Genomic DNA, 19,623 nt, shown 5'->3' with positions numbered 1-19,623 from the left:
CTTCCCCTCCCCCGTACCCTCGTCCCAAGCGGTGACGCTCGGCACCACATGACATCATAAAGTTTTGTTTTTTTTTCCCTCCCCCTGCCCGAAGGGCTGGAAAATGGCGGCTTAAGAGTGGAGTTTCCTGCTTTTCGATTTCATGTCCCTCATTTCCCTTGTCTGCGCATCAGGAGTCAATCCAGGAAGCTGCTGCACGTCAGGCAGTCTCGTCAGGAATTGCACGGGGGGAGGGCTTAGGGGGGCCGGGTGCTCTCTGGAAAATGACTCGCTGGGTCCCCACCAAAAAGGAAGAAAAATACGGCGTGGGTAAGAGCCGCCAAACTTTTAGTTTTGCGTTTCATTTTTGTTTCGGTGCATGTTTTCTCGGTCTGCAGGCGCGCGCTTTTCCCGAACTTCCCTGAAAGCCGCCGGGCCCCGGGACACTGAGAGCGCGGAGGCTGCGCTGCCCTGTTTGGTGCCTTGGCGCCCCGCTTGCTTTTTGTCCGTATTTTGCGCTACAAACTCGGCTGGATTTTTTTTATTATTAATAAATAGTTAGTTGCTTAGCGCTGTCATTTTCATAGTTGTGCCTTCCGAGACTGAGCAGCCTCTTGAAATGGCAGGGAAGAGGCGCGCCTAGTTACAGTGACTCCTTAGTACGAGGAAGGCCGATATCTTATAGAGGGAAAACGAAGGTTCTTACTTTGAAATAAGTTTTATATCTTTTAACTTAAAAGCGCTACTATCTTGTATGTCTTAGTAAAATTTCGAAATGCACCTATTCTCGAGACTCGCTGACGCTCAGTGGAATAGCAACAGCTCTTCGGTCCCAGACTTGTTAGTGACCAAATAACTTTCATGGCTTAAAAGTACTGAGCCAGTTTTGTATGTCTCGTGTATATACTTACAGCTTTTTTTTTCATACCACGTGTGACAACACTCCTGCAGAGATTTTTGCCTTGGGGCGGGCTGTTTTAGTTCCCTTCCCTTGCATATTTTATTAGGTCCTCACAGAGAGCGACTCGGTCATCCTTTTATTTACCGAACAGTTGTGGTGGATAGCTATGCTGGGTTAATACAATGGATCATTTGCATTGGGGAGCTCAGCTTTGCTACTTAGAATTGCTAGAGTGCCACATTGTAAACAAATGTGCTGTTAGCTGCTCAGTTATAACACCTGGAACATCTCTGGACTACAGAGAAACCGGTGATGCAGGGCGAAATGTTTTCATTAAAGTTCTGTCCGCTCTGTGACCTGTAGCTTAGCTTTTATCCTACATACATGTAAATGTTCTGATAGGCCTCACTATTTATTTATTTCTGGGGTTTTTTTGTTTGTTTGTTTTTACTATCGATGCTATGTGAACAATGGACCAGATCCATTGTTTCTTGAGATCTGTGGAAAACATTTCCACTATTCTTTTCCAACTGGAAATCTGTCAGGCACCCTTCTTTCCTTAAGGAAGCCCTTCTAAATGGGGCTTTCCAGGTTTGTTTTGAAGGTGTGGAACTTTAATTTTTAATAGTAATTTCTCTTTAGAAATCTTTCTCTGTATGACTATATTTTAAATGTTCAGATCTTGAATCCATGTGTCAAAGAACATGTGACTGAGTAGCAGCAGAAACAGTCTGTACCAGCCTACTTTAGATTGGCTGTATTTAGGGATAGAAGTACAAACATCCTACTATAATTATAATTAGTGCTGGAGTTGAGTCAGCTTATTATTTCGAACCTTTTAGATATGTACTGTGAAAAAATGCATCTTGTACTCTGCTATCAACAGACTTGTTTTATACAAAAATAAATACAGAGGTTAGAAATATTTAACCCTTGATTAGCAGGGGAAATTTATCCTGGCTATGTGCATTGCTGTTTCCAGTCATGCAGGAACTTATTTCAATGTGTGAAAATAATCTAGAAATTTTCTTGGCCACCAAGCTGTAGGCAGATGATGCTTTCGTCCATCCAGAATCATTCTAGAGAAGTAGTTCCTCCAGAAAGAAGGGTAGGCCTATTCTGAAATATCTCTGCCACCAGAGTAAGCCTACTATGTAGCCCAGGCTACTGCTGTCTGCTTTCTTACCACCATGTAGCATAATGTATATGCATTTACTGATTGGAAAACTCAGCTACTACTTTTTGGCCCCATGAAAGGTATATGAAAACCTTGGGAAAACCCTTCGTATAGCCATCTGGCCTCCTTGGGCTGATAACCCTTTAAACAGACCTGCAAGCTATGTATCTTAATGGGGGTAGGTGCTCTAATGAATTTATTGTTGCTCTGTGTGGGGGATGGTTCCTCCCCTTGAGCATTTTGTTTGAGGGTGGCCTGCACCGCATCCCATGCAGGCGTGTCTGAATTTGCAGGCAGCAGCGAATCTGCAAAAACCAGAGTTGAACAGCCTACAGATGGGAGTCCCCCCACCCCTAAATCTAGTGGCTTGCCCCCACCTTTGCCCTTGACGAAAGGGCTGACCTTGCCGAAATGGAAATCTTCCCGTAAAAGTATGTTGGCGAGGAGTTAACCATGTACTCGGCTGGTATGCATTGCCAGCGAAGCCAGGGACAACCTCCTGCACCATACTCCAACCAAGCCGTACCGCCATACGTGCGATAAGCACCACAAATGACGTCCTGGTAAGCAATTAAGGAGCAACATTTTTCAGGAAATTTTTGACCTATGATGGATGACAGAATTCTGAATCCTGCTGACCAATTAGCTAGTGTCTTAGCGATGCAGGGTTTCTCCCTAGCTGAGAGTTTGCACGCTTCGTGGCATTTGGGATCGGAACCCTCCCCTTCTTTCCTGAGCAGCTCGAATATATCTACATATTTGCTGCGCCATATTTTCTCTTTTAACGCCTCTGACACATGCGCGGTTAGTGAGCCCACTGTACATGTGTATTGTGCAGCGTTATTGCCATTCGTGGCTGAGCTACCAGTGGTATTGTGCCCATTGGTCCCCAGCTGACCCACCGTTGTTCCAACCGCTGTAGCTGTGGTTGGTGTTCCAACAGCTGTAGCTGGGGCTGGGGTTGGTGTCACAAGTAAAATATCCCCCATGGGTCGTCCTGACTGCCCTGTTTCCTGTGTTGGGCTAGTGTTAGCATTACCCTGCCCATGCCAGTTATCGAAAATAGCTTTCATAGCAGCGAAATTGTCAGTAGGAGCGCTTTGTGGCCCCAGGCACACTTCGCTGCCATTCCTTGGTGGTGGGTAACTGGGCTGTGTTGGGGGTACCTGCACATTACCCTGGCCCCGGTTTAAATCAGGGTACTCACAGTTCTGTCCTTCTTGCGGTTGCCCGTGTTGTCCATGAGCTGTCTGTTGACGTGCTGGTGGCTGGGTGTTGCCAGCTGAACTGTTGGAGCTGCCCGCTGCACCGTGCTGTGGACCGATGGGCACTGAGCCAGGGGATGGGCTAGTGGTATGCGTTAAGGCATCCAGCATTGCCTTCACCCTGTCCGTGCCATGGATAGCAGCCGCTGACCAGGTTTGGTCCATGAGCTGACGCAGCTGTCGTTCGGTAACATTGCCGAAGTTCTCTCGTGGCGGTGCTGCAGGGGTCGGTGCTGCAGGGGTCATGCCCCGTGGAGGGGGCTGCTCCGGCACATAGCAGCCCAAATGGCTGATGCTACGCGGTTGTCGTGTGCTTGCGGATTTCCTCTTCTTATTCCTCTGTGTCTTGGTCTTACGTTTTTCGACTTCTGGCGTTGCCGCGAAGTTTTCCTGCAATTTGCTTGGCTTCCGACGTGCTCGCTTGGCTAGAGCCTGAGCCTGGTCCGGCATAAGTGCGGACGGGGCAAAAGCCATAGCAAACTGAGTGGTAGCCATGCTGTGTAGACATATTAAATGGTTAGATCTCGCACAGTTTTGGGGGGGGGGCATATGAATAGGTAGCCAAACGTGGGTGTGCGCACACCTGCTAAGGGGGGGGTGGGGGAGGGGTGCAAGGAGCCGGGGGGGGGGGGGGGGGGGCTGGGCGCACGTTTGGGCCCGGCAAGTTTGGGGGGGCTGGACGGGAACAGGATGGGGGTGGGGGCAGCTGAGGAAGGTGGGGGGGGGGCGAGGGGCGGCCGGACTCTGTGGGGAGGCGGGAGTGCCGGCGCATGGGGGGGGGGGGGGCCTGGGGAGTAAAAGGAAAGTAATAAAAAAAAAAAAAAAAGAAAATCCTGAAAGTCCATGTGCTGACCTCCAAAATGGCCGCTGCCATGTGCTAAACTCCCAAAATGGCCGCTGCCATGTGCTAAACTCCCAAAATGGCCGCTGCCATGTGCTAAACTCCCAAAATGGCCGCTGCCATGTGCTGACCTCTGCTGGCAAGCCCTTCCCATGAGAACCACAATACCATGCTAAGATGTAAGCCAACCTTTCATTAATATTTTAATTTACTTTGTATAGAGCTGCATAGCGCAGCCTAAATCATATCTATCAAGCTGAGGGTCCTGTACCCCTTATAATTCAGTATAAACGTGCACATGGGACAGCTGTCCCTTTAAATGGTAACCGAATGCTAAATATCACCTTTAGGATTAATATAAAAACCATCCTGTTAACCTGGCTGAGCACTCAAATGCCATACCGCTGTCCCACAGACATATCATCAGAATTCCCAACTACGGAATGCTGGCTATTTTTTAATTGTCAGATTACTTAGGTATAACAAAGCACATCCACAGGATGTTGAGGTAGCATGGTAGACATGAAGCCTGCCCACTTCCTAGCAATTTAGAGAGCGAGGGGTAAAGCAATACAAGAAAACATCGATTTTAAAGTAAAGTAAGCCTACAAGATCAGTGCTCTAACCACTGAGCTACCAAGCCTGCTACTGCCAGCCATGTGCTCTAACCACCTATGCATTCACCATGTGTAGGCCCTTTCAATGGCGTTTCTTAAGAGGCTACAAGTGAAAGATAACCAGCCCTGCACTCGCTGCCCTTTCAATAAATACAGCTACATGCAGAGCAAGCATTGTGCTGAAAGCCAGCCATGAATTCATAAAATATATATATATAATAACCTGTAAAGTGTGGGCATGTGCCCATGGCGATTCACTAAATATATATTAGTTAAAATATATATATAACCAGCCATGTGCTAAGGCATTTCCTTAAATAAAATAACATTCCAGGCAGAAGCAGCCATGCATTCAAAGCCTTTTCATTAAATAAAGTACTGGTAATGCAGAACCAGTTCAATGCAAAAAGGGGGGGGGGGGTGAACATACCTTCCAGACCTTAGCAACACAAAATTACCATTAATATTCTCAACATTTTGCCTATAAGCCACAAAATCTATGTACTTTACCCAATGATGTAATCAAAGAAATGGTTCCTGCTCCTTTAGCTGATCTGCTCCTCTTACAGCACAGCCGTGCTGGAGGCAAAGTGAAAGTAAAAGCAAAACTGTTCCAGGCTGCAAATGTGCTCCCCCCACCCCGCCCTACCTCCTTCCTTGTCTCATTGGCTCATGCCCAGGTTTGAACTGGCCCCTAATCCCATTGTCCGCCCCTCTCCGCACCTAGGCTGTGCCCCCCTCCCCCCTCCCTCTTGCCTGCCGCACGTCTGCCCAGTTGGCCCATGCCTCGAGAGGCGGGCCTCCTTAACTCTCTCCTGCAGTGCGAGAGGTTTCCATTCTTTCTATGAGCTTTCAAACCCTGGCTAGATTATTCTATTTTCAAATTTCTTTTTGCTGAATATACGCCGATTTTCTCCCTCTCTCTCTCTGAAGATTCAGAAAAAAGGCCTTAGCTACTAGGAATTTTATCAAAATGTTAGGAAGAGGACATTTGGATTTGCGGAAACGCGGCAGTAGTACCGAGAAAGGGAAACAGATTTACAAAGTGTTGAAACTCCAGCACAACTCGTTTATTCCGTGGCGGCAGCAGCAGCGACTTCTACCACAGCCCCCCTTCTCCCCAAACCCTTGCGGTCAGTGCTTGAGTTTGGGGAGTGCAGCTCCCACATCCTCTTCCCCTCCCCCGTACCCTCGTCCCAAGCGGTGACGCTCGGCACCACATGACATCATAAAGTTTTGTTTTTTTTTTTTCCCTCCCCCTGCCCGAAGGGCTGGAAAATGGCGGCTTAAGAGTGGAGTTTCCTGCTTTTCGATTTCATGTCCCTCATTTCCCTTGTCTGCGCATCAGGAGTCAATCCAGGAAGCTGCTGCACGTCAGGCAGTCTCGTCAGGAATTGCACGGGGGGAGGGCTTAGGGGGGCCGGGTTCTCTCTGGAAAATGACTCGCTGGGTCCCCACCAAAAAGGAAGAAAAATACGGCGTGGGTAAGAGCCGCCAAACTTTTAGTTTTGCGTTTCATTTTTGTTTCGGTGCATGTTTTCTCGGTCTGCAGGCGCGCGCTTTTCCCGAACTTCCCTGAAAGCCGCCGGGCCCCGGGACACTGAGAGCGCGGAGGCTGCGCTGCCCTGTTTGGTGCCTTGGCGCCCCGCTTGCTTTTTGTCCGTATTTTGCGCTACAAACTCGGCTGGATTTTTTTTATTATTAATAAATAGTTAGTTGCTTAGCGCTGTCATTTTCATAGTTGTGCCTTCCGAGACTGAGCAGCCTCTTGAAATGGCAGGGAAGAGGCGCGCCTAGTTACAGTGACTCCTTAGTACGAGGAAGGCCGATATCTTATAGAGGGAAAACGAAGGTTCTTACTTTGAAATAAGTTTTATATCTTTTAACTTAAAAGCGCTACTATCTTGTATGTCTTATAAAATTTCGAAATGCACCTATTCTCGAGACTCGCTGACGCTCAGTGGAATAGCAACAGCTCTTCGGTCCCAGACTTGTTAGTGACCAAATAACTTTCATGGCTTAAAAGTACTGAGCCAGTTTTGTATGTCTCGTGTATATACTTACAGCTTTTTTTTTCATACCACGTGTGACAACACTCCTGCAGAGATTTTTGCCTTGGGGCGGGCTGTTTTAGTTCCCTTCCCTTGCATATTTTATTAGGTCCTCACAGAGAGCGACTCGGTCATCCTTTTATTTACCGAACAGTTGTGGTGGATAGCTATGCTGGGTTAATACAATGGATCATTTGCATTGGGGAGCTCAGCTTTGCTACTTAGAATTGCTAGAGTGCCACATTGTAAACAAATGTGCTGTTAGCTGCTCAGTTATAACACCTGGAACATCTCTGGACTGCAGAGAAACCGGTGATGCAGGGCGAAATGTTTTCATTAAAGTTCTGTCCGCTCTGTGACCTGTAGCTTAGCTTTTATCCTACATACATGTAAATGTTCTGATAGGCCTCACTATTTATTTATTTCTGGGTTTTTTTTGTTTGTTTGTTTTTGTTTTTACTATCGATGCTATGTGAACAATGGACCAGATCCATTGTTTCTTGAGATCTGTGGAAAACATTTCCACTATTCTTTTCCAACTGGAAATCTGTCAGGCACCCTTCTTTCCTTAAGGAAGCCCTTCTAAATGGGGCTTTCCAGGTTTGTTTTGAAGGTGTGGAACTTTAATTTTTGATAGTAATTTCTCTTTAGAAATCTTTCTCTGTATGACTATATTTTAAATGTTCAGATCTTGAATCCATGTGTCAAAGAACATGTGACTGAGTAGCAGCAGAAACAGTCTGTACCAGCCTACTTTAGATTGGCTGTATTTAGGGATAGAAGTACAAACATCCTACTATAATTATAATTAGTGCTGGAGTTGAGTCAGCTTATTATTTCGAACCTTTTAGATATGTACTGTGAAAAAATGCATCTTGTACTCTGCTATCAACAGACTTGTTTTATACAAAAATAAATACAGTGGTTAGAAATATTTAACCCTTGATTAGCAGGGGAAATTTATCCTGGCTATGTGCATTGCTGTTTCCAGTCATGCAGGAACTTATTTCAATGTGTGAAAATAATCTAGAAATTTTCTTGGCCACCAAGCTGTAGGCAGATGATGCTTTCGTCCATCCAGAATCGTTCTAGAGAAGTAGTTCCTCCAGAAAGAAGGGTAGACCTATTCTGAAATATCTCTGCCACCAGAGTAAGCCTACTATGTAGCCCAGGCTACTGCTGTCTGCTTTCTTACCACCATGTAGCATAATGTATATGCATTTACTGATTGGAAAACTCAGCTACTACTTTTTTTTTTTCTTCTGTCTCCTTTTTTTCCCTCTTTTAAGCCCTTCACATCAGATGGCATATCTAGGCAGCAGCAGATGCCTTCTATGATCCTGAGAACTGAAAGGATGTTTCCTCTAAGATGATCCTTTTAGTATCATTGTTTACCTAGCCGGAAGGGACTGTCATGGCAGCAGCCACCTACCCTCCCAGGGATCGAGCTATCTCTGCGTTGCACCTGAATTTAGCCAGCCTTCATGGACAGCAGACTCAAACCCAAGACTGCTGTGTTGCATTGGCATGTCCTGAGTCAGGGGGCCATCCCGAACTCATTTACTCTGTAGTGTAATACTTGGCATGTTCTCAAATAATATGCATTGATGACCTAATTAGCCATTCTTTGCTATTAGGTATGAATGGTGGTGATTGGTAAACGTCGGAGCTATGTAGGTGGAAACAAAATTTGAAATATATAGTGCAAAACCTCCATTGTCAACAAAGGCTGTATATCAAAATGTAATGGCTGATGACTTGGATTAAAAAAGATTGATGAGTCTGTATATTTAGGCACTGAGTTCTGCTCATGCAATCAGCTAATTCTTGCTAACAATATATTCAAAACATCTTGATCGAAAATTATTCCTGAGGCTATTCTGCAGGAACCAACATAAATATATTTAAACATTCTGTTGGGATGAGCTAGACAAATTTATAAAGCTTTGCCAACTTTTGACTTGTATCACCAGCCATTGTTCACAAAGTTAAAGCTTAACCTTTTTAGAAGGTTAATACATATCTCAACCATTCAGACTCTGTTTGGACTTTATTGAAGAAAGATATATAGTTGATATGAGGAAAAAGTGCTAAACATTAGAATATGAAAAATAAAACACATTTTAGGAGAAGAGCCCATGTGTTTTCAGTGAAAACCACCCCTCAGGATAAATACCATGGGTTTCTGAGGACTCATTCTAGCTCTACTAATGTAATATAATATCAAAATAGCAATAAAGAGATATACTATGTTGAGTACATACAAGTTGCAGAGATGAGAACCTTAATGGTAGAAGTAAATCATCTGGATGCTAGGAGGTACATTGTCAAGGTAAAGTTTTACTCACACAATCGCACACATGCACACACACAATGATGGTCTAGCAGTTTCATATTTTATTATTGGGCTGCTCTTTCAAGAGAAATAGTGGATTGGTGCTAAGAACTACAAAAGAAGTATTTGATTGCTTTTGGGTCTTCCAAGAGTTTTCCAAATTTAGTCTCAGATCACCCTTTATTAGAAGAGGGGATATAACTCTGGAAGAGAATTGCTACCAAATCCTTGTAGACTTCTCTTCTTGCTCTTCTGACTCCTTTGTGGGAGAATCCAGATCTACCTGAAGTCTTTTTTTTACCTCAGTTTTTGAGACAATGAGCAAGGCGGGTGTTGCTAGAGTAGACCAAGTATTTCACAGTGGCTTGGCTCTTAGGTTTTCAAGAGCTGACAGAAAAGTGGGGGCTTCCTAGCCTTTCAATATTTAAATTCTTACAATTAAAGGCATTGTTGTCCAAACTTTATAAGAATGTAAGATTTGCCATAGTGGGTCAAGCCCAGTATCTTGTTTCTAAAAGTGACTAATCCAGGTCATAAATATCTGGCAGGATTCCAAAAGGTAGATATGCTGCTTATCCCAGGAATAAGCAGTGGATTTCTGCAATTCCACCTTAATGATTTATAGGCTTTCCTTGTAGGAATTTGTCCAAACCTTTTTTTAAATGCAGTTATAACAGATTTCATCACATCCTCTGGCAACAAATTCCAGAGCTTAATTATGCATTGAGTAAAAAAAATATTTTGTTATTAGCTTTAAATGTACAACCTACTAATTTTATTTCCTTTATTCTTTGTACTTTTTCAAAAAGTAAATGTTTTTTTGTTCCATTACGCATATTATTTTAATGACCTCTGTCACATCTCCCCTCAGCTGACTCTTCTCCAAGCTGAAGAGTCCTAACCTCTTTAGCCGTTCCTCATAGGGAAATCATTCCATCTACATTAACATTTTGGTCGCCATTTTCCGTACCTTTTCTAATTCTGCTATATATTTTTTGAGAGGTGGTGATTAGAACTGCACACAGTATGCAAGATGCAGTTGCATCATGGAGCAATACAGAGGTATTATATTCTCTTATTCTCCATTCCTTTTCTAACAATGCCAAACATTCTATTTGCTTTCTTGGCTACTGCTACTGCACACTGAGTAGATGATATCAATGTCTTATCAATGATGAAGCCTAGATCGTTTTATTTATTTATTTTTTAATTTAACTTTTTTTTTATACCTGGATTCATGTAAACTTTTACAAATCATCTCGGTTTACATTGTAACTGAAAAACAGGCATGTGAGAATGCAAATTACATAGAACAGGGCATAAAACTTGGATCAGAATACATGGGGAAAAACTTGGAACATAAAAGGGGGAAAAACGTATGATTATATTATTAGGTGCATATATTTAATATGAGAGACATAAAACTTTGGGTAAGCTGATGTAGAGAAGGGTTTTACTGAAAGGTGACTCCTAATGTGGAACCTTGTATTGTGTAACTATAATTTGGCTTACTCTTCCGTAAGTGCATCACTTTGCGCTTATCTACATTAAATGCCCTTTTCCATTTACTTGCCCAGTCTCCCAGTTTTGCAAGGTCTTCTTGCAATTTCTCACAATCCTCTTGTGATTTAACAACTTTGAATAATTTTATGACATCAGCAAATTTGATCACCTCACAAGTTCCCATTTCCAAATTGTTTTATAAATATGTTAAAAAGCAGTGGTCCCAGAACAGATCCTTAGGACACTCCACTATTCACCTTTCTTCATTGAGATAGTTTACCATTTAGACCTAGTCTCTGTTTTCTATCTTTTAACTATTTCCTATTCCTCAATAGGACACTGCCCCTATCCATGACTTTTTAATTTCCTAAGAAGTCTCTCATGCGGGACTTTGGCAAATGCTTTCTGGAAATCTAGATATGCTGTGTAAAATGGCTCACATTTATTTATGTTCTCAAAATGTAGCAGATTTGTGAGGCAAGCCTTCTTGCCTTTATCCATTTTGTCTTTGTCCCATTAAACTATGTCTCTATATGTTCAGTAATTTTGTTCTTTCATAGTTTCTACCATTTTGCCTGGCACAGACATCACTCACTGGTCTGCAGTTTCCTGGATCACCCCTGGATCCCTTTTTAAAAATTGGCATTATATTGGAGCCCTCCAGTCTTCAGGTACCATAGAGAAGTTTAATGATAGTTTACAAATTACCAGTAGCAGGTCTGTAATTCCATTTTTCAGTGCTTTCAGCACTCTGGGATATATACCAACTGGTCCAGGTGATTTGCTATTCTTTAGTTTGTCAATTTGCTCTATTGCATCTTTCAGATACACTGATATTTGTTTCAATTCCTCTGAATCATCACCTTTGAATATTATTTCTGGCATGCGTATCTTTTTAAACATTTGAAAAGGTGCTTCCAAATTTGAAAACATTAATTTTAGGAAATGATATCCGATTTCAAATATGCTTATACCTTTAATCCACAGGCTCTTGCCCGCTCTGGGCATCAACCTGTATCATAGCAAACCCAGTCTAGTTAACCTTCTTTACCTTTTCCCACCTATACTCCACACTTAGAGGCAGATTTTAAAAGACCTGTGCGTGTAAATCCTGTGTTTACGTGCATGGCCGGGCCTTGCTCATGCCACGTGAAATTTCAAAGGGGCCCGGCCACACGTAAACCCCGGAATGCACACAAGTGCTGGGCCTCTTCAAAGGGGTGGGATCTGGGTGGGGGGAGGGCTGGCACAGCGCCATTGTATGCTGCCCTGATGACTCATGCACTGGCAGCTGGCCAGCATGCGCAACTTACTTCAGCTCCGAGCCTGAAGTAAATTGCGAAACAAACAAAAAATAGATTGGTAGGGTTTAGGGGGTGGGAAGGAGAGGGGAAGAGGAAAGGAGTTCAGCAGGTGGGTAGGAAAGTTCTCTGTGCGGAACTTGCAAAAGTTGATGCTCCCCTTGCGTGTGTTGCGCACAAATGTGGCACACATGAGCGCGGCCACCCATGGATGCCCATACGCATATATTTGAAAATCTACCCCTCTATCTCTTAAACAAAAAGTCTTTATTTAAAGCAAAAAGGCTTTTGTTTTTTTTTTTTACTTATTTTGATTGGCTCCTTTACTCAGTTCACCCAGTTTACAACCTTGAGTGCTTTTAAATCAAGACCCAAAATCCGACATTAACAATTTTTTGGTGTCTCCTTCAGGGGACAAATCTCAAGAACTACAAAAAAAAAAAAAGCACAAAATATTAATCACTAGAGAAAACAAAAAAAAAGCTACTCCCAGTGTCCCTTCCTTCAGCCTGGCCTTTCTAGGTTCTGCTTCGCTTTCAGTAAAATGACAGCGAACTGCCCAAATCCCCTACTGAAACGCAGGCTAATCAATTTCCTTATTCAGACCGAATGGATACACGGTCCTTAACTTGAAAATCCATTTTTGTTCATGTTGTGTTAACACCAAATTGTAATCACTACCATGTTCATGAATTGCCCATACCTCCAATATGAAAAAAAAATAATCTTCAAATGTATATCCTAATGTTTTGCAATATTCCAATAACAGGGCTTTGATCTTTGCAACTTATAGCACTGCTGTGTTCAATCATTTGTGTTCGTAATACTCGTTTTGATCTGCCTACATATAACAATTTACATGGATACTATATGATACTGTATAAACTACTCTGTTGGATGCACATTTAATCTTTACTTTCGGTTTGAAAAACTTCAAACTCTCAAATGGTAAATCCTTATTAGTATGTGCCTGTGGACAAACTGAACAGTGGCCAAACGAATGTCCCACCTCATCAGCCCCAATATCAGTGTTTGCAGTGTTCTGCACAAATTGAGATTGGACCACTTGATCTTTAATATTGCATCCTTTGGCGTGTCTTTAAATATTGTATGTAACTGCAAAATATGCCAATTTTTTTTTTAATGCTTTTATGAACCCTGTAGAGTAGACTGAAGGAGAGAATGGAAACATATAAGTCAATTGCGAGGATTCTGAACATGGATTGATCTGAAGCAATAGATCTCTATTATTCCAACAGGCACGTTTCATTGACCTATTAATTATTCTTAATGATATGGATAACCTCTCTCAAAATCTTTCCTGCATTATTTGTGCTCTCTGTTTAAATTCATTCACTGTCGAGCACAAATGCCGCAGGAACAAAAACTGTCTATATGGAATACTGTCACGTAATGATTGTGGGTGGCATCTATTGTACCTCAGTGTGTTATTTCTATATGTAGATTCTTGATAAATTGGCATTCTTTTGCAAGGTAATAGATGCAAAAAAGGATACAGACACCTTACTTTAGTGTAGATGTAAACTGTAAATGTACATCACATTTATTCAACCACTGCATAAACTCTTCAAAAACTCGGGCACCCCATTCCAAAGAATAATGATGTCCTCTATAAACCTCCGCCATAATTGAACATAGCAGGCATAAGGGTATCTTTATTTTATTTCTTTTACATCTTCCCAGTGAAGACTGAAGCAAAGAATTAATTTAGTCTCTCAGCTATGACCTTGTCATCCCTAAGTGTCTGTTTTTTTTATCCCGATCATCTAATGGTCCAACTGATTTCCTCGCAGACTTTTTATTTCAAATGCATCTGAAACATTTTTTATTATGAGTTTTTGCTTCCATGGCAAGCTTGTTTTCAAATTCTTTCTTTGCCTTCCTGTTTTCTTCTTTCAAATCCCTTTTCTATTTCTTGAAAGATTCTTTTAGCTGTTATAGCCTCTCTCACTTCACTTTTTAACTATGCTGGCAGTCATTTAGCCTTCTTTCCACCTTTTCTAATGTGTGGAATACATTTGGTCTGGACTTCCAAGATGGTATTCTTAAGCAAGGTCCATGCTTGATGTAAACTCTTTGCAGCTGCTCCTTTCATTTTTTTTTCCTAACCATTTCACACGATTTATTATTGTCCCCCTTTTGAAAGTTAAATGATGTTGCAGCAGATTTCTTTAGTGACCTCCTTTCTTTACAGAGAAAGTTGTCATGGTGTGTTACCTGCCTGAAATGTTGCTCAGCGGAATGGCTATGCACTGTTGCACTTTATTTCATTGCTGCTAAAGTTCCGTTCAGCCATAGACCCAGCTAAGAGGGGTGATATCCAGGGACTGAAGGATTTACATAAAAGGCGTATCACCTAGTTGGGCCAATGCCTGGCCAGCCCCTTTATGGGGCTATTTGTGGGACCCTGACCCTGGACCTTGGACATATGATACTTGTGATAGACAGTTGCTGTTAAAAATATGTTTGAATTAAGCATATTAAGTATTTTTTAGATAAATTTGTGACTTTGTTTTTATGTTATGGCTTTTGCCATTCCAGTAATAGCAGGTAGTGGGAAATATGCTGGACTTCATCTCAGTTTTGAGGGCACCCAATAATTTAATTTATCCAACCATTTCCACTAGATTAGAGAAGAGTTGTGATGAGTATAAGAGAGCTGTTTTAGTATTTATTTATTTTTAATTTTTATATACTGCTGTTCCTGTATAGAAATCATATCGCACCGGTTTACAGAGAACTGAACTGTCGCCCCAGGGGTGGATACATTGGAACAAGGTTGATACGAACTTAGGTTGATACGAACTTACAGTGAACAAGTGGAATGCAATTAAAAACATGATAGCTAACATAATTGGTACAATTAAAACATATTTACAGTGGTATAAGTGGAAAAACGGCTGTGAAGCACCATTCAGTATGACATTCATAGTAGGTTATCAATGCGCAGTCTGTAAGGCAAAAGGAAGACTGTATACTTGAGGTCTTAGACAAACATTCATTAGATATATTGTAGCATCTTGGCACCATGATTCTGATAACTTTTTATTTTATAATGTCTCCCTATGGATTCACATACATTTACATCAAGCCTCCCAGTTTGAGAGAGGGGAGAGTGGTGTTCACCTATAATACAGGCATGACTGTTCATGCCATTGAAATTCTACTATTTCTGTTGTGGGAAAATATCATGGTTAAGATAAATGGTTGGGTACTTTGCATTGTTTATTTTGTACCTGGCCATTTATGGGTGACTTCCAAATTTTATTGGCATGCTTAACCTCGATACCTGTAAAATATTCCAAATTGATTATTGGAGATTTTAATTTGCAGATGGACAATCTAACAATTGACTGAGTACAAGACTTTTTATCTGTTATGGTAGCTATTAATTTGGTGCAGTTAGTTAGAGGACCAACCCATAGAGATTTTCTGCTTTGTAGTGAAGAATTTAATGGAAACTCAGCATGCACCATGGCTTTCTAAAAATCTGGTAGCCTTGAGGGAAAATTTACGTAAAACAGAGAGAAGCTGGAGAGCAATGAAAGATTCAGAGTCTGAGTAAGTATACAGATGTCTTTTTCAGATGTATAGGCGAGTACTATCATGATGAAAAAAGAGTATTATATTAAGACCATAGAGAATGGAATAAGTAAGCCATTGGAATTATTTTGTGTAGTGAAATTATTAACCTTAACCATCTGAATGAGATTAATTGGTTCCAAATGTTAATGCTTTGGCAGATTATATTGATCAGAAAGTCCTAAATATTTGTAAACAGTTGGGCCCTTGTATGATGGAAAATATTCCAAATTTTAGATGGTCTCAATTTCATACTCTAATTGAAAAGGAAGTAAGAATTATTTTCAATTTGAAGTCTTTTTCCTCTCCATTGCATCCCTGTCCTTTCAGATATGTAAGAGCTCTAAATAAGGTATCTTTTGGTATCATCAAAAAGCATTCAATCAGACTTTTATTCACAATAGGCCTGATTTTTAAAACCTACGCGCGTGGGGTACATTTCTGCGCACTACCAGCCGTGCGCATGTTATAAAATCATGGGTCAGCGCGCACAAGGGGGTGCACACTAGTGCACCTTGCGTGTGCCGAGCCCTCAGGGAGACCAGCTGGCTTTCCCCATTCCCTCCCTCCCCAGCCCGAAAAACAAACAAACCCCGGTACCTTTATTTCAGAAGTTATGCCTGCACCAGCCGAGCGGCAGTGGAGAGGCCTCCGGCCCTGCCCTGGGACTTACACTCGTCCTGGGGCTGTATGCGAGCCGCCGGGTCTTTTGAAAATAGGCTTGGCGCCAGTAGGCTTTTAAAATCTGCCCCAATGTTCCTGACTTGTTACAAATGACTACAGTAAGACCAATTAGAAAGGACAATAAAATCTGTTTTGGATCTTGCAAACTACAGATTTATATCTAATTTGCCAACTTTGGCCAAAGTGATAGAGAAAAGTGTGTGGCTCCAATTTGACAATTTTTTAGAAGATAACCACATGCTTGATAATAACCAGTACAGCTTCCGGAACGCGCATGCTATAGAGTTATTATTCCTTTCATTGTTGGATATATTGTTTCAAAGTATCTACCATGGAAGACCTAGAATTTTGGTTCAGATGGACCTGTCTGAGCCTATGACACTGTTTTGTACAGTGTCTTGATTTGTAGGGTAGATAGTTTGGCCTGTGCAGGGACGGTACTGAACTGGTTCTATTCATTTCTGGAGAATAGGAAACAAGTTGGGTAACAATACTCCACCTGCAGATCTCTGGAGTCGTCAGGCGCCTTATCCTATGTAGTATTTAATTTGTGTTTGATTTCCAAGCATCGTCTCCTTCAGTCATTTGGGGTTAAACATTTCTTATATGCTGATGACATACAGCTATATATACCCAGTAATAAACTTGAGATTATAAAATTCATTTTTTGGTAATTCATTATGTCACTCATTAAGAAATGGGTTAGTACTGAATCTTCAAAAAACTAAGCTGTTTTGGGTTAGACTACTCTTGGGAGAGGAAGATTAGTGGATGACATTCGATGATACTCAATTACCTATTTTAACTGAAGTGTGGAGTCTAGGTGGTTTTTTTTTTTTTTTTAATTTTTTATTTATGCCAAAATATTTTACAAACAAACAGCAATAACAGTTTGCCAAATATACAGGTGCAAGCAAATTCTCACAAACCTAAATAATCATATTTAAGGAATCAACCCCTGTTATAAAGTAATAAAAGAGCCAAGATAACATAGATTTGAGCATTTTGAAAAGAAAAAATTTTAACTAAGAAATTTGTGGTACAACACTTTCATTACCGATGCTAGGAATTTGTGTAGGCAATTTGGCATCAAGAAATTTCCTTAACTCAATTGGGTCCAAAAACACATACCTTTGCTGTTGATGTTTCACCACACATTTACATGGATAATAAATTGTACTCTGAGCACCTATAGTTCTTAACTCTTGATTCATCTGAAGGAAATTCCTTCTACGAATTTGGGTGGTCTTTGTTATATCTGGGAAGGTCCATACCTTCTGACCCAAGAAAAGTTTGTCTCTATTCTTTAGAGACAATTTCAATATCTTATCTCTATCTGAATTTTTCATAAACTTTACACATAGAGTTCCCCTAAATTCCACCTGTTCTGACATAGTTTGTTCTAAGAATGCAGTTAAATTATTAATTCCATTTTGTGATGTTATATTTTGCTGAGTTGCTTCCTGCATTTCATTATTCCTTTTTCCCAATGAAATAAAAAAGATTTTTTCAATAGGAGGAATCTCAGTTATGTCAAGCATTAAATTTTCTAACATAAATTTTTTGTACTGTTCAAATGGTGATATAAGTTTAACATTAGGAAAATTGAGGACTCTTAGGTTGTTATATCTGATTGTATTTTCAATCATTTCAATTTTCTTATTATTTATCAATTCCCCTTGAATCAGCCCTGTTTGGACCTTTTCTATTTGCTCATATCGATTTTCAATCCTAACAATTTTTTCCTCATGTTTAAACATTTCTGGTTCCACTTTCATTACCCGATTCTGTATATCTACTACTATATTATTCAGCGATGAAATCATAGCCTTTACATCAGTTAAAGTAGACCATACATTTTCTAGGGTTACAGGTTGTGATTGAAACACTTTTGAGTTAGCAGATAAATTCACAGTTCCTGGAGAACACAGTGTGATCCTCTTTTCAGAGGTCTCTGTTCTCCCCTCATGCCCCGATGGTGTAGACATCAGGGGAAATTCGAATGGATTGAATGAATTTCCCCTGGTTTTAGGCCTTGCCCCTAAATTCTCCAGATTCCCTCCGATAGTGACGGCTTCCTCAAACATCTTTGGTAGATTCCGCACGTCCAAAACTGGAGACTGAGCAGGGTTCGGTGGCTTCGGAGCATCGGGTTCTCCGGGGCTTAAAGAGGTGTTAAAGTCCAGAGGGATTAGTGATTGCTCTACACTTAACCCCATATCTGGGAGCCCTCCCGGAGTTAATATACCACCTCGTGTGAAAAAGGAACCAATAGTAAGTTGAGGCAAACTGGGAGTAGTTGGGGTCGGAGGTTCCCCTCTAACTCTCCCCTTCCTCTTTGAGTAAGGAAATCTATCAACGGTCCTTTTTCCACACGAAACAAAACTGTTACCTTGAACTCTCACTTGGCAGTCAAAGATCTCCGGAGTCTCCCGTCGCCTCTCCGTCGTCTCCCGTCGCCTCTCCGTCCTTCTCCGGACTAAGCCGGACAAAGCCGCGCGCGCCCGGCTTTGGCGCGCCTAGTGACGCCGATTATATGGGCGCAGGCCCCTCCCGATGACGTCTGAGGAGCCCGGAAACGGAGTCAGCTGGAACTCTGGCAACAGGTAGGGTCTCCGTTCTCAAATGACTGCAGCTTTCCTTCTGCAGTACCGCCGATTATATGGGCGCAGGCCCCTCCCGATGACGTCTGAGGAGCCCGGAAACGGAGTCAGCTGAAACTCTGGCAACAGGTAGGGTCTCCATTCTCAAATGACTGCCGGAGTCTAGGTGTTTATATTAGACTCTAAATTGTCATTCAAGTCATAGATACGTCATTTGGCAAACCATTGTACCAGAAAATGTTTCGAACTGTACTTCAGTCCATTGTTCTGGGCCACATTGATTTTTGCAGTACATTGTGGGTGGGATTACCAGATAACTTTGAGGGTCACACAGCTTATACAGCATGCTGCCGTCCGTTTTAGTACTAGGGTTGTCACGATATGGTGATGTGACTCCAGCTTTAAGAGATCTGCATTGGCTGCCTTTAAGAAACTTATACAAATTTTGGTTGTACACAAACTTAAATAAGGCCTTTACCCTTGTTCTCTGAAAAAAGGTCTTCATTAGAATGCTGCTTCCAGGCCATTACTCTCATTAGGTACTCATTTGCTTCAGGTGCCTTCACCTCAACAGTATGCAACTGAGCAAAATAGAAAAGATTTCTTATTCAATGCTCTGCCTTTATGGAATAAGCTCCCAGAGCAACTGAGAAAGGAAAGACCTATAAAAGAATTTAGATAGCAAGCAAAGGCAACATTTTTTTTTATTTATGCCATTTTACATTTAACTCAAGAACAATCTTGAACAGTAATATTTCAGAGA

At 41.6% G+C, this 19,623-nt stretch overlaps 2 protein-coding genes across 8 annotated transcripts in view; one reads left to right on the top strand and one right to left on the bottom strand.

The window, feature by feature from the left end:
• Positions 1 to 5,421, bottom strand: part of LOC115095825 — a 99,662-nt gene extending 94,241 nt beyond the window's left edge. For 2 of the 3 annotated variants that reach the window (XR_003857885.1, XM_029610034.1), the window contains exon 1: positions 5,291 to 5,415. Coding sequence is in view for 1 of the 3 variants with exons in the window: in XM_029610033.1 (XP_029465893.1) it covers positions 2,417 to 3,817 (1,401 nt within the window). In the remaining 2 variants the exon portion in view is untranslated. Of the gene's footprint in view, positions 1 to 2,130; positions 3,819 to 5,290 lie in introns of those variants that run through there. The other variant, XM_029610033.1, reaches the window with a different exon arrangement.
• The window catches only part of DOCK1 (dedicator of cytokinesis 1), a 1,428,876-nt gene continuing 1,409,338 nt past the window's right edge, over positions 86 to 19,623 (top strand). For 4 of the 5 annotated variants that reach the window (XM_029610029.1, XM_029610028.1, XM_029610027.1 and 1 more), the window contains exon 1: positions 6,045 to 6,264. In XM_029610029.1, coding sequence (XP_029465889.1) covers positions 6,219 to 6,264 — 46 coding nt within the window. In that variant the 5' untranslated portion in view covers positions 6,045 to 6,218. Of the gene's footprint in view, positions 310 to 6,044; positions 6,265 to 19,623 lie in introns of those variants that run through there. The other variant, XM_029610025.1, reaches the window with a different exon arrangement.

Source organism: Rhinatrema bivittatum, chromosome 7, assembly GCF_901001135.1.
Source record: "Rhinatrema bivittatum chromosome 7, aRhiBiv1.1, whole genome shotgun sequence".
In the NCBI taxonomy this organism is placed as follows: Eukaryota; Metazoa; Chordata; class Amphibia; order Gymnophiona; family Rhinatrematidae; genus Rhinatrema; species Rhinatrema bivittatum.
The sequence above is the reverse complement of the archived record's forward strand: the minus strand, read 5'-3'. Positions and strand labels throughout refer to the sequence as shown.